Source organism: Manihot esculenta, chromosome 3, assembly GCF_001659605.2.
Source record: "Manihot esculenta cultivar AM560-2 chromosome 3, M.esculenta_v8, whole genome shotgun sequence".
Classification (NCBI taxonomy): domain Eukaryota; kingdom Viridiplantae; phylum Streptophyta; class Magnoliopsida; order Malpighiales; family Euphorbiaceae; genus Manihot; species Manihot esculenta.
In genome coordinates, this window is record NC_035163.2 from 7900346 (window position 1) to 7915579 (window position 15234).

The window sequence follows — 15234 nt, forward strand, 5'->3', positions numbered from 1 at the left end:
TATTGGAGTTGTTTTCAGATTTCAATTGAAGTTTCAATTAGAATCAAGTGAAAAAAAGTAAATATTATGCTATGATTATGGTCCATCAAGTGAGAAATTATCATTCCATTAAGAGAATGAAATTTAATCTCTTAATTTCATCAAAAAATATATTTAAGATTCATATCATATTAAATTAAGTTCATAACAAATATGATTAATAAAATATTTTTATCTTTTTTCAAGCTCAAGCCTTACCTATCTTAATTCATCAAATGAATTAATTTTTTTTAAAAAATCCATGACCTACATGGATAAAATTCATTATATGAATTTAATTTTTTATTTAATATTTATGTTCTATATGGATAGAATTCATCACATAAATTTATTATCTTTCCCTATAAAAAAAAGATTTTTAAACAAAAGAAAATTCGGTTATTAAAAGCTACCTACCCATCTCAAAAATTAAATAGTAACCACATTTTTTAAATCATTATGATTAAATTTAGTTTAAATCATACTAGAGACTTATAACTTGTGTTGTTAACTAAATTCATTAATTAACACAATTAATTAAATATAATTAATTAATTAATTAATTATATCAAAATTGATCGTTATGTGTATGGTTTTTTAGGTTCATAGTCGATTGGTAATGGAATGGAAATGATCTCTTCACATATCTCGAATAACATCTCATGTAATATTAGTTCCTATAAACGCACTATGACTACCTATGAACAATAAATATATTATTCCATTTAATATGAGTCATGATTATATATTATTATTGTAACGACTTGAAAATTGAACTGCTACCGGCGCTAGGGTTCAGGTCGACTTAAGGTCGCTAGAACCCGTAGCAAGTCTACTATACCTCCTGTTACACATAATATAAAACTAAATATGATCATAAAAACATCTCATAAACTAAAACTCGACATGAGTATGTATCATAAGTGAAAACATAAAACTCATACTAGAGCTCTCTAGTATGGTCAATATTACATGCCTCAGTTTGCTTCAAACATAACTTAAATTTTAAAAGTTTAACATAAGAATATCATAAACAAGGGATTATATATATAAAAAGACTCGGGTGAGGCATAATTCTAATCCATAATATGAATTACATATCCAAAGCTATATTATTACATCAGAACTGTACCAAATAACTCTGCTGACCTCCTGAGCTAATTCTAATCCTGCAAATATAAGGTTAGGAGAAAGGAATAAGTTATAAGAGTTTAGTAAGCAGAAACATAAACAAAAACAGTTTAGTAAAACATATGATTGCATGAATATATCATAACACAAACAATTCATATCAAGATAGACTTGTCTCTAGTAACCCTCCATAATTCCATTTATGCCCGACCCACAATGGATGCTCCTCAAGACTTCCTCTTTAATATAACATAGCATATCCATAGTGTCAAGGGCATATAATAGGCAACTTTGGTCTTTCCATATCCATCATAATATATCATAGTATGGTCGAGGGCTAGTGAATCGTCCAACATCCATCTACAACAACAATTAATTATGCAGTGCATCATATTCGTGAATTTTAATACAAAACAACATAATCATATACACATGATATTCGTGATGTATGAGTGTATTTAAAACATTTTATTCTCTTAAAATAATAGTTTAGTTTAGTTTTACTCACATTTAACTGACGCAAGTCTAGTTCTAGAGTATTTGTCTTACGGTTTCCAAGTCCATGTCCAATATAAGCTTTATGAATTAAAATTCTCTTTTAATTCATCACAATTGTAGTTCATCTCATGAATTAATTTCTTCATTTAAATTAACTGTTTATTTGTTTGAATTTAGTTTTAGGGCGTATTATGGACTTGACAATCTAGTTACAAACTGAATTCTTTAATTCAATTAATCAATTAAGTACTTTAATTAATTAATTGAAATAATTTATCTTGCTAAGAGAGGTCATATTGTGTGTGACCTTTTATATTTATAACTAGACTAATTAATCTTACTAAGAGAAGTAGGGGAGAGCATATTTCGGTCTAAACCGAACCGAACCGGTTGATTTCGGTTTTTCAGTTCGGTTTTTCAGAATAATTGGTTTGGTTCGGTTAATATATTTAAAATTATTCGGTTTTCGGTTCGGTTCGGTTTAAACATGTTAAATAACCGATCAAACCGAAAAACCGATTTAGTGGCTATGCCCGAGCCCAAGCCCGAGCTCTGGCCTCTCGTACCCAACCCAGCACCCCAACCCCTCCATCCCTTTCGGCCCCAAGCCCAACCCAGCAGATTTCGGTTTGAACCGAACCGAACCGAACCAATTTTTATCGGTTCGATTCGGTTCAGTTATATCTTCATAATTTGTTTTTTCGGTTTTTAAAATTTTAACATTTCAATTTTCAGTTTTATTGGTACGGTTCGATTCAAAACCGAACCGACCGATTTCACAGCCCTAAAGAGAAGTCATATTGTATGTGACTAATTGGCAATGAGAATATCAATGCTCGAATATTTATAAAAACATCTAAATCATTGTAATTCTTATAAACCAAGACCAATGCCTACAATATCGAATGTCATGATTACCCAATTACTAATGAATAAATAATTTTACTCTTAGAACCTTGATCATACATATTGTACATTAAAATTTATTCATTATAAAGTCTTAATCTAAGCTAAAGTCATGTTAAATATCAAATCCTATTATTTTGAATCGTATAGGATATGGGATTTTATTCGTATTTACTTACGGTAATAAATACTATCTTAAATGAGTAACTATCTCTGTACATTTGATTTGAGCCAATACATATATATGGATTATACAAGTATGTAAGCGATATCAAATTCAAACTACCTACAAACAAGATAATGACATTATCTCATATAAGAGGACTATACTATTATGATCTATATGATTTTACATTGTCAAGTGTGAAATCTCACAAGTACCACATGTGTGAATCATTTAAATCCCACATATTTAACCTACTTATCATATAAATTCTTAATTTATTTGTCCAGACACATATTCTACGACACGAGATTCACCAGTTTACATTCATTAGTATCTTATTCTAATAAGTGGAGACAAAAAGAGGTGGTAATCTATTCGAATGGTTCACACCTAACGAAACATCCTCGAACAACACTAGTACTAGTTATCTTTGTTACTCATATTCGCTTGAGATGGGATTGCTAAATAAAGCTAACGACTTTAAAGCTAACAGATAAATTCATTTTAATGGTTACATTAGGAATTATTATTTATGAAGGACAACATATTGATATGTTGTATGACATGTTGTTAAATTTAGATCAGACCTAACTTACTCAAAAGTTAGCTTAAGGGGAGGAGTAAGGGCATATTATTTTCTCTTTCAAACTGATGTGAAATTTAACACACCACATCACGTCCACAATTATATTAGAGTATGATATATTTATGAGAGGTCCAATATCGGATAGAAAGTCTTTGATACTATATTAAATTTATGTCACATCTAACTCACCCAAAAGTTAACTCAAGGGAGAGGAGTGCTTAAAATTTTTATAAAAAAAATTATATTATTTCTATTTCAAACCGATATGAAATTCAACATATATTTTTAATATTATTAATTTAAAAATATAAAATTAAATAGTTTAAGATATTTTTTAATAATAATAATTGTAAAAAAGAAATAATAATTAAGTTGAGAACGGCATTGAATACTAAAATAATACTCGAATTGTAAATGATTTTTTTTTTTTTTTTTTTTTCTGAAAGACCATTCGTTGCTGTTCATATCGACCCCTTTGTACAGAGAACGTGAGAGTGCAAATTGTACAGTTACCCAATTAAATAATAAAGACAAAAGAAGGGTAAAGTTTGTAAAAACTCGTACACTTTGGGATGTGAAAACAATTTCCACCACCAACTATGTTAATGCACATTAACAAGTACACGGACTGTGTCGCTAAATGATTGGTCCATATATTTTATAGTTTATTATTACAAATTATAAAAGAAAAATTCACAGTATTAGTTATTTTTTATAAACTCAGCCAACTTCCAAAAACATGTCTAACTTATTTTTAAATTCCTTCTTTCTTATATAAAGAAAAATATCGATTTTAAATTCTGAATATAAAATAATTTTTAAAATTAAAATTTACTCTTTTATTAAAAAAATTATGTCTAACATGACATAACCATTAAGAACCCAACTTCAATTTAAATTTAGGTGAGCCAGATTTAAATTCCTCAAATTTTGAATATCTTTTTAAAAAAATTAAAAAATTATGTTCTACAATGAAAGTTGCCATATTTTGTAATTTAAAAATTTTTATCGTCTATTAAAAATACACTTACATTCTAACTACTCTTATTTACAAATAACAATTTTATAATTTTAAAAAGATAATTTCTTTATAAATAATTTTACAAGAAAAAAATTAAAAAATATTTTTATAAAATAATTTATGATTTTATTTCTAAAAATTATAAAAAAAAATTAAATTAAAGTGAATTTTTATAAAATTCTTAATTCTAAATATAGAAAATAGCTTTTGTTAACTTTTTTTAATGGTGATAAACACATCATTTATATTTAGAAAACAAACAGAATATTTAAATTTAGATAGTCAAAATATTTATTAATGTAATATTTAAATTTAATAGGAGCAAAGTATATATTTAATTATTTTAAATTTAGTATAATTATTTTAAACTAATTATATTTAAATATAGTTAGATTTAGTAAAAATAATAATTTTAATTTATTAATTTTGAATTTATTAATTTTTTATTATTAAATCAATAAAAAAATTAACTTTCTAAATTTTTTTAGGAATAAGAGAATAAAAATAACAATATATTAATGAAAATTGTATTTAATATATTTTCATTTAAAAATTAAATTTTAGGAGGGCGATGATCCTTGCCTACCTTCTCTAAGTCTGTTATTATATCTTCCATTACTGGTGGACATGACGGTTCACACCCTGAATCGAATTAAAATCAAACTAGCTAAATTTAAGATCGAATCGATTAATTAATTTTGATTTTTGAATTAGATTCGTTTCTGTCTCTCTCATGTAAATTAAAATTAAAATCAAATCAAAATTAATGATTCGATTCGATTTCAATTCAATTTTTTATATTTTAAATAAATCATTTAAAAAAATTATATCACTTAAAATTAAAATTAAATTATCAAATAATTAAATTTAAATTTATTTTTAATTTAAAAAAATATTATATATATTTAAATATAATATTATTTTATTTTTTTATATCATATAAATAAATAATTTTTACAATTTACTTATTTAATAAAAAATATATTTAATAATATTTAAAATTTATATTTATTTTTTTATATTTTATTTAAATTTTTTACTTTTAATTTTTTTAAATCAAAATCAAATAGTTAATTTATAATTTGAATTTAATTAAAATCAAAATCAGAACTGTAAAAATCAGTAATATGAACGCCATAAAATTGGAGTAAAATTAAAGTGAAACTATTAAAAATTAAAATTATTTTTAACTGTTTTTAAATAAATTCAATTTCAATTTAATTTAAAAAATAAATCGAATATAAGCAAGAAATTCCATAAAAAAAATATACACAATATAGTTAAAGAAAAAACATTACCTCCATATGAAAATAATTATTTTTATTTGAAATTTAAGAATTAAAATTTTTATAAGTTAAAAAATTTTAATTTTAAATGTAGGCTACAAGAATATTCATAAATGAATGAGTGTGGTCATCAATTTAGAAAAGTGAAATTCGTAAAAGGCGCATGTGTAGGAGACATAATAATTTTCCTGGTTGCCGTACAATGTAAAATACGTACATAGACCCCACCCCTTTCAGTCTACGGAACATGCACACAGCTGAAAGTCTATATGCTTATTTTCAGTCAAGCGGGTCATATTTTGTTAAATATGAAATCAGCGTCCAATAATTTTTTTATTAGTTTTTTTAATTATATTTATTTTAAAAATATTAAATTTTATTAAATATTAATAAATATTTTAAAATATTCTTTTTAAAAAAATATTATAATAATTATTTTTCACTCTCATCCCAAAAACTCTAAATCTATCACCCATATTACATTCGGTGTCCGATTTCGACATAACAGCTTCTATCGCAAAAATTGCTAAATTTATCACCCTTATTGCATCGATGCCCGATTTCGACCTAATAGCTTCTATCCCAAAAACTGTTAAAGTTTATCACCCATGTTACATCGGATACCCGATTTTGACATAACAGTTTTTATCGCAAAAACTGCCAAGTCTATCACCCATGTTACATCCGGTGTCTAATTTTGGCCTAACAGTTTCTATCGCAAAAACTTCTAAGTCTATCACCTATGTTACATCCGGTGTCCGATTTCGGCCTAATAGTTTTCATCCCAAAAACTGCCAAATAATAATTGAGATAATAAAAAAATAATAAAAATTATGAAATGCGGAGAATATAAAAATAAATTTAATAATTGATAAATTAAATAGTTTTATTCAAATTAATATATATAATTTTATTTAAATATTAAAAAATAATATTTAAATTAAAACACATTAATTCATTTTTAATTTTAAAAAATATATTAAAATATCTCTTTACTTAAAAAAATAGTCTATTGATTAATTTTAACGGTTAAATATTTATTATTTAATATAATTAATCTTTTAATTTTAAAAGATATATTAAAATATTTTTAAAATTTTAAAATAATTTAATAATTAATTTCTCTGATTATATTTCAATATTTTTTTAATATTTAAAGATTAAATTTAATAAAATTAACTAATGAATATTGAGATAAATGATTCAATAATTTTTTCTATTAAATGAGATTGAGGTTTAATTCTCATAAACGAAATAAATACTCATTAAAAATATTTTATTCTATAATGAGTTGATTAATAAAATAAAATAAAATAAATAAAAAAAATTAATTAATATATTTTTTAAAATTTTATAAATATTTTAATATAATTTTCAAATTGAAGCTACAGTCTTTCTTAAATAATTATTTTTTAAAAAATTTTTTTTAATCTTTATAAATTTTATTATGATTGAAAATGTCATAACTTCATTCTCACATGAAAGTTAGGAACTACGCATAAGGAACCCCTAATTAGACACGATCGTGGGCTTGGTATCCATTCAAAATTAGACCAGAAATTGAATCAGAAATGCTCAGCTTGATCTCGGGCCTAAAAGGAAAATATTCTTAAAAAATCTGAACCGTTAAAATTTATATTTAACTATTTATTTATTAAATAGTTGCAAATAATAAATAATTATATAAAATCTAAATTTAATTAAAACCCATTATACATTAACCAAATCTTTTCTATTAGAATTCAGATCAATATATCTTTTAACAAACCACTTCAATAGCCAGATTTATCTCTAATTAAAAGAAAAATAATTATAACATTTTATATTAATGTTAATAAAAGACCAATACTTAGGAAACTATTAAATTTGGAACTCAACTGATATTTAAAAGTGTACATTTCATCAATTTGATTTAAAATCGAATCGAACTCAATAAATTAATAATTAAAAATTAAAATTTTAATATTTATAAAAACTATACAAAATCAAATTTAAATAGAAATTAAATCAAATCGAATCGATCTGATTCCGTTTGATTCAATTTAGTTTAGTGGATTTAATTTTTTAATAAATTTTTATTTTTTATATATTTTAAAATTTAATTAAAATATTTTAATTTCAATTATATTCTAATCCCTTTATAGTATAAAAAATAATATATTATCTTCTCTAATTAATTTAATTGATTACAAAGATATTTTAAACTTTATAAAATAATAATAATGTTAAGTATAGTGGAAAAGAATAGGAGGAAGTTATCTCATTGGCATTTGGCAATTAATAGTAAATAAGGCATTTTAAAAGGCCAACAGAAAGAATAATAATAAATACGGAAACAGGTGATGGCTCTCCCAATAAGTTAAACTAGGAAGTCAACAAAACCATACATTTTTTGAGAAAAAAACAAAACCGTACATTTCACTGATAAGATTGTTTTTATTCCATGTGGGTGAAAACTCTAATTTTCTGAGATATTCACACTCACAAGAATAGAGCTTATAATTATACTTTTTTTTTTACACAATTGATTCCAACCGAAATCCCAATTCAAAATCTCTTCGGAATTCACAATCTGCCCTGAAATTCAATATCTACGATTTTATGTCTAATTGTAAAAGTGACCACTTAAAATTATACCATATTATTTATTTTTCCATTGAAATGAAGATATAATTTATTTATACAACATATTAAAGAAATAAAATTATAATTATTTATGAGGTAGAAATAAGACCTGATGTTACATGATAATAATTTAAAATATTTTATGAGCTGATATTATAAAATAAAAGTAACATGATAAGGAACTAATAAATAAAAAATACAGTTTTGTTTAGAGAATTATTACAAATACAAAATGTTACTATTCTTTAACACTAGGGGTGAGTAGTATTCAATTCAAATCGAAAAAATTGATCGAACCGAACTGATTTAAAAATTTAGTTCAGTTTTTTATACATTTCGGTTTGATTCGGTTTTTAATTTCAAAAATTTCAGTTATTTCGGTTCGGTTCGGTTTTGATCAGAAAAAAACTGAAAAAATCGAACCGAACCGATTAGTAATAATAATATATATTTTTAATAATATAGAGAAATTAAATAATATTAAGATTAAAATATTTTAATTAAATTTTAAAATATTAAAAATAAAGTGTAAAAAATAAAAAAATATTAAAAATTAAAACCGATCAAACCGAATCGAACCGAATCAGACCGGTTCGATTCGATTCAGTTTCTGACCAAAATCGATTCGGTTCGGTTTTCATAAACACTAAAATTTCAGTTTTTAATTTATTCAGTTCGGTTCGATTTTAAACCAAACCGACCGAATGCTCACCCCTATTTAACACTAATACTCTAAATAATCTATTGTATTCTATTTGCTTATTATTGTACTGAATTGAGTCTCGGAAAACCTACGGTCTCGCATTTTCTCTTTTACAAGTTATAACCAATTACAATATAATTGTATTTTGATTACATCATCAATCTAATTTCAACAATATCAAAATTGAATATTATAATTTTTTAATAAAAAATTTATATTTATTTATTAATATTATTCACATTATAATTTTTCGAATATAAATTTATAAAATACAAAAAAAACAACACTTAAATTAATTACTGACCTAAATCAATATTAAAATATATTAAATTTGAAACTCAATTATTTAAATTTCGTCAATTATTTTGATACTCAAATAATTTAAATTCCATCAATTATTCTGATATTCAAATTTCATTTATGATATAATTATATTGTCTCTGTTTAAATTCTATCTAATATATTTTCTATGACAATCAATTTCATAATGTACTCCTCTCACACAAATAGCGTATTCTTTCTAATTTTATAGATTTATACTATAAAAAATTATGATGTGATAACATTATTTTTTTTTTCGAAATGAAAATTAAGGATTAAAGGAGTAGAAATTTAAAATCTCTTAAATTTATTCGAGTGTATTTATTATTAGACTAAATTTAATAATATCATTTATTATTTATTATATTTTTTAAATAATTTTATTAATATAAAAATTAATAAAAGTGAATACGTTATGTAATTAATATTTTAAAAACATAATGTACTTAAATAAAAAAAAAATCAAATCAGCTATCAAAAAACAGCTTTAAAGATAGCGTGATCTGCAGCACAATTAAATCAATTTATCAAATGCAGCTTTGATAGGTTTATTAAATTATTAATTAATTTATTTGGTTGTCTACTTAGTACCTTTTCGTTTTAATTATTTAATATAATTAATAACGTTACTATCAGATAATTGATAATTAATTTAATTTCAGCGGATATAGTATAAGTATTTAATAATTGTTGGTGTGTAAAATGACTAAATAAGAGTATATATTAATTTATTATGTTAGCAAAATAAATATAAAAAATATTAATTTGTTATAAAATACATATAATAATTAAAATAATTTTTTTATTTATGTGTATAATTTTTATTATATAATAATAAATATTATAACTATTTTAATTATTTTTATAATATTTTTAATTTTTATATATTGTGTATTGTAATTTTAAATAATTTATTAATATACAAATTTTATTTTTAAAAATTAAAATTATATAAAACAATTTATTAATATAATTTTATATAAAATATAATAATTATATATATATTAATTATATGAAATAAATTTTTAAATTTTTTTTTAAATTTAAAAAATGCTCCATACTCAAAATTTAAATTTAAGATCTCAGATACGATTTCACGGTAATAAAAACGACCAGAGCACCGATGATACATCATTATTTTTAATTTAGCAAAAGAAAAAAAAAAAAAAAGAAAAAGAAAACAAATGCATACTTAGAAATATTTTTCACACGCATGGCCCTTTAGTTTGCCTACGAAATTCTAATCGAAGCAAGTGCTTGGTTAAGATTCTTGGCCTTATTGCCAAAGTATTCAGACACCGACACTGAACGGTATATAGGAATTTGGCCAGAACTCAAACCCAATGGACAGAGATTGAAATCAATCGGCGGGGAATAGAAGAAAGCCACAGTGAATCTTTGTTTAGCCTCTTTCATTACCACACGATGAACAACGCTAGAAAACCTAGCATTCGAGATGATGTGTAAGAGATCACCGACGTTCACTACAAGTGCCCCGGTGGTTGGCCGTACAAATGACCAGCCAACTCCTTCTTTGAATATTTGAAGGCCGCTGATCCGCTGGTGGAGTATGGTGAGGAGGGAGGTGTCTGTGTGAGGAGCTAGACCCATGGCTCGACGAGGGTCCGGGCACACTGGATACGAGTTGAGCTGTAGAGCGGTGCTGGCAACTCCAGGTGAACCAATCCAGTTCATTTCTTCTTCTGATATGGCTAGGTATTTGAGAATTTGACGCATCAGGGTTACGGCTAGCTCCTCCACTTTCTTCTGATAATCTTCCATTACATCACTGCTTACATGGTCGTTGAAGAAAACAGAAACTTAATTAATTTTAAGAAATGAGGATAAATTAAAGATAACAAGAAAAAATAATGTTTAATTTTTATTAAAATAAAGGAGTTATTTACTTACCATAACTTGTGATTTTGTCATTATATATATATATATGCGTCAATATTAAATTTTCTATTTTCCTCAATTTCATAAATATTTTAAATTAAATAACCGAAAATTGAGAAATCCCTTTTATTTTTTTTTCTCCATTTTACTTTTAAGTAATTAATTTTATAGGCATCTACCTATATACATATCTCCAATAAATAAATGATTAATTTAAATCATGATAAATTCTATATTTATTTTTAAATACATAACATTCTATTAAATTTGTGTACAAATAATTACCTTGGCGCAGGTAAGAAATTTCTCTCCTGCAAAATAAAGGTTTATCTTTTTGTATAGAAATGAATCACATTATTATTATTATTATTATTATTATTATTATTATTATTATTATTATTATTATTATTTATCACAGATAATAAATAATTCTTACCTACACCCGATCACCAGACATTTAAAATATAAATATATTGAGTCTTGTAGTATAAAAATTCCAATTGTTTGGGTAAGTTTTTTTATTTTTTTTCCTCTAATAAAAAGATTTGAAGATGCATGCAGGGTGCAAATTAAATGAACTTTACCCATTTACAACGTGCATGAACATACCAAAATTTCCGATAATCACTGGGCCAAAGTTGCCTGGCATGATCCATAGGAGAACCCATGATAGTGAATCCTTCATGCCACATATACTTATCGAAGAATGGCGATATCCGAGCTAAGCCGTATCCAGTGGCTCCACCAGGAGACCTTAAGGCCTTGAGCTTTTGTGTCGTCGGAAGAGAGAAGAGCCGACTAGCCTCAGCCTCAACTTCCTCGAATACGTTTATTGGAATACCATGGTTTACGACTTGGAATGCACCAAATGTCTCGCATGCATGACCTATCAGCTTAGCTGCATTAGAGTCCTTGAGGTCAATCGTGGGTATCGATGACCAGTCATTGGACTCAAAGCCATCAGAAACAGGCCATGCATGAGAATCAGGCACAGTTCCAATCGAATCAAAGTCTAAAGGGGTGATCTCCTGGACTTTGACAGGATGTTGTCTGTAGACTTCAGAGAGAGTACTCATGGTATATAGCAAGCAAGCAAAAAGAAAGAGAAATGTTTAGGGTTTATTAGATATTGGGTAGATTAATTATAATCAAGCAAGATTAGGGTTAATTAAGATGATAGAGTTTTGACGAGGGTGGTGATGTTTGGGCAGAGTAATGTTTGTGTAAGATTTTGGAAGAGAAGGAAATGGGATAAAACAAGGAACAGATTGCAAACAGTTTGTTAGGATAGGAGCCTGCTCGTTTTGTCTTCTGCTTTTATAGACACCAGATGGATATGCATCGTCCACAAGTAAGGAAATTTTCCAAATATAAATGGGTTTAATATGTTAGGAAAATCTTGGCTAGCTTGGTTTATTATTAATTTTTTAATAAGAAAAAATATTTTTATATAGTAAAAGACAGGAATTTAGGAAAAGACAACTCACAAACAGCAAGACCAAAACAACTTACCATGTTAGTCATCCAATTATCTCACAGTAATCATTATGAGATTCCCATAAAAAACAAGCAGACAATATATTTCTGTATTGAATATATTATAGAGCGTACGGTAAAAAAAGTATAATTAATTCATCATATAATAATAAATATTCTCTCTATTTTATAATTTTTACTTTTTTATTTATTTTTTTAAAAAATATAATACATATAAATTAACTATTATAATTCTATTTTATTTTCAAAAAATCTTTAAAATTTTTTTTAATATAATTTAATATATTTAAAATTAATATAATTAAAAAGTTAAAAAAATTATATTTTTTAATATGTGTGAAAAATTAAAGTAAATAAAAATTATGGAATGAAATGAATAATTATTTTTTTATTATCGTACATTTAAAAAACAATCTATTTTGTATATTTTAATAATAAATTAAAATGAATAGGGAAAAATTATCTCTAATTTTCATACCTATCATATTAGTAATTACGTATGAGTTAAAGAAACAATTTTTTTCTTTTATAAAAAAAGAGTTACCTTCATAGGAAATTAGAAAAAAAGACTTCATACTATATATATAAGATTAAAGAGTGAATGACTTGAGGAAATTACTAAATCCATACAAATTTAGAAACATTAATGCACAATGTTATTAATTACTTTGTAAAACTCATCATGAGCAATCGGATTACATTTTCTAAATAGAAGGATTATCTACAAAAATGGATTATATTCCTATAAAAATATGAGATTCTGTAATATCCAATACTTATATCATAAGTCAATTACACGTGGTTTAAAGAAATTGGTTGTTTTTTTCTATATTAATAATAGAGAGATTTACAATTTAGTCTCTAAGCATTTCTATTATTAATAAGTCGGTTCCTACATTTTCAGAAATCTATTAAAATGTCCTTATATTTTCTCTCCGTCAACAAAATAGTCATTCCGTCCTCTTCTCCGTTAAAAATAGATAAAAGACGAGAGAAAAAATTTTTAAAATTCAAATTTATCCTCAAATAAAATATCTTATTTAGTCCTTAGATATTCAATTCCTACATTTTTAGAAATCTATTAAAACGTTCTTATCTTTTCTTATATCTATTAAAACATCCTTATCGTTTTTTTCCTTCAATGAAATAGTCTTTATCTTTTCTCATATCTATTAAAACGTTCTTATCGTTTCTTTTCGTCAACAAAATAGTCCCTCCCTACATTTTCAGAAATCTATTAAAATGTCTTTATATTTTCTCATATCTATTAAAACGTCCTTATTGTTTTTTTTCCATCAACGAAATAATCCATATCTTTTCTCACATCTATTAAATCGTTCTAATTGTTTCTTTCCGTCAACGAAATAGTCTCTCCTCTTCCTCCTCCTCCTCAAAAAAGAAGAAAAAGAAAAAGAAGAAGAAGATGATGATGATGATGATGATGAAGGAGAAGAAGAAGAAAAAGAAGAAAAAAGAAGAAAGAAGAAAAAAGAAAAAGAAGGAGAAGAAGAATAAAAAAAAGAAGAAGAAGAAGAGGAAGAACTGATGAAGAAGAAGAAGAAGGAGGAGGAGGAGGAGGAGGAAAAGAAGGGGGTAATTTGGTTTTTTAGTATATTTTTAACGGTAGAAATAGACGGAAGGCCTATTTTGTTGAAGAAGAGAAAAGATAAGGACGTTTGAAAATGCAAGAACTGACTTGTTAATAATAGCAATATCCAAGTACTAAATTGTAAATCTTTCTTAATGATATGATAGGATGGCGCGACCCATTCTCTCTTAATTAGAGGTCTCGAATTCGTACTCTGCGTATGGAGTATCTTTAAAAACTCGAGAGAGAATCCAGATTAGTCAAACCAATAAATTATTATGAATCTTTATATTTTTATCAGATTTTTTGAATGCACTTTACTTTTTTTTTAATAGATCAATTCGATTCAATATAAATTTGGATTAGGCGGACAATAAAATTCAAATAAATTTAGAAGCACCGAGGCACAATAGACAACAATTCATGAGCAATTAATCTGATTACATTCCCTAAGTAGGTAAATTATCTATAAAAATGAAGTACATTCCTGTAATCTGTGAATTATCTACACGTAGATTAAGAAATCTCAATTATTTTTTCTTTATAATAAAACAAATACCTTCATTAGAATGAAATAGTTTAACGTTATGTAAGAATAAAGAGTGAATGACGTGAAAAAAAAAAAAAAACTAAATCCAAACAATTTAGAAATATTAATGCACAGTTGACAATAATTTATCCGTTTGACAGTAATTTATTTTGCAAGAAAAAATTTACACATGTGAGATGGCATTTAGATGGATGAATTTTCTGTAAAATATGTGAGAAGGGGTTTGGATGGATGAATTTAAAAATTGAAATTTGGATTTCAAATATTAAGTCCGAAATTCAAAATTTAAATTCATATATATATTTTTTTTACTAATAGAAAAAGGTGTTTATTTAACTATTTTTTTAAAGATAAAATGTTTTTTTTTTGCTTAAAAAGCATTTGAAAGTCTATTTTGCAGGAAATATGGGTGAGCAATATTCGGTTCAAACTGAAAAAA

General features: G+C 25.0%; 1 protein-coding gene across 1 annotated transcript; it reads right to left on the reverse strand.

Moving 5' to 3' along the window:
* Positions 1–10481: 10481 nt before the first annotated feature.
* On the reverse strand, positions 10482–12236 carry LOC110610404 (gibberellin 3-beta-dioxygenase 1). The gene is made up of 2 exons (XM_021750314.2): positions 11770–12236; positions 10482–11050 (listed from the first exon to the last, which is right to left on the reverse strand). The coding sequence occupies exons 1-2, from the start codon at positions 12234–12236 to the stop codon at positions 10492–10494; spliced, it is 1026 nt and encodes a 341-aa protein (XP_021606006.2). The 3' UTR covers positions 10482–10491.
* Between the last annotated feature and the right edge of the window lie 2998 nt (positions 12237–15234).

What these genes read in the sequence shown, in the direction of transcription:
- LOC110610404 (XM_021750314.2), bottom strand. Translation starts at nt 12,236, where the DNA reads ATGAGTACTCTCTCTGAAGTCTACAGACAACATCCTGTCAAAGTCCAG. An exon ending in AGTGATTATCGGAAATTTTG is followed by an intron (nt 11,051 to 11,769) that starts GTATGTTCATGC and finishes CCATGTAAGCAG; the next exon opens with TGATGTAATGGAAGATTATC.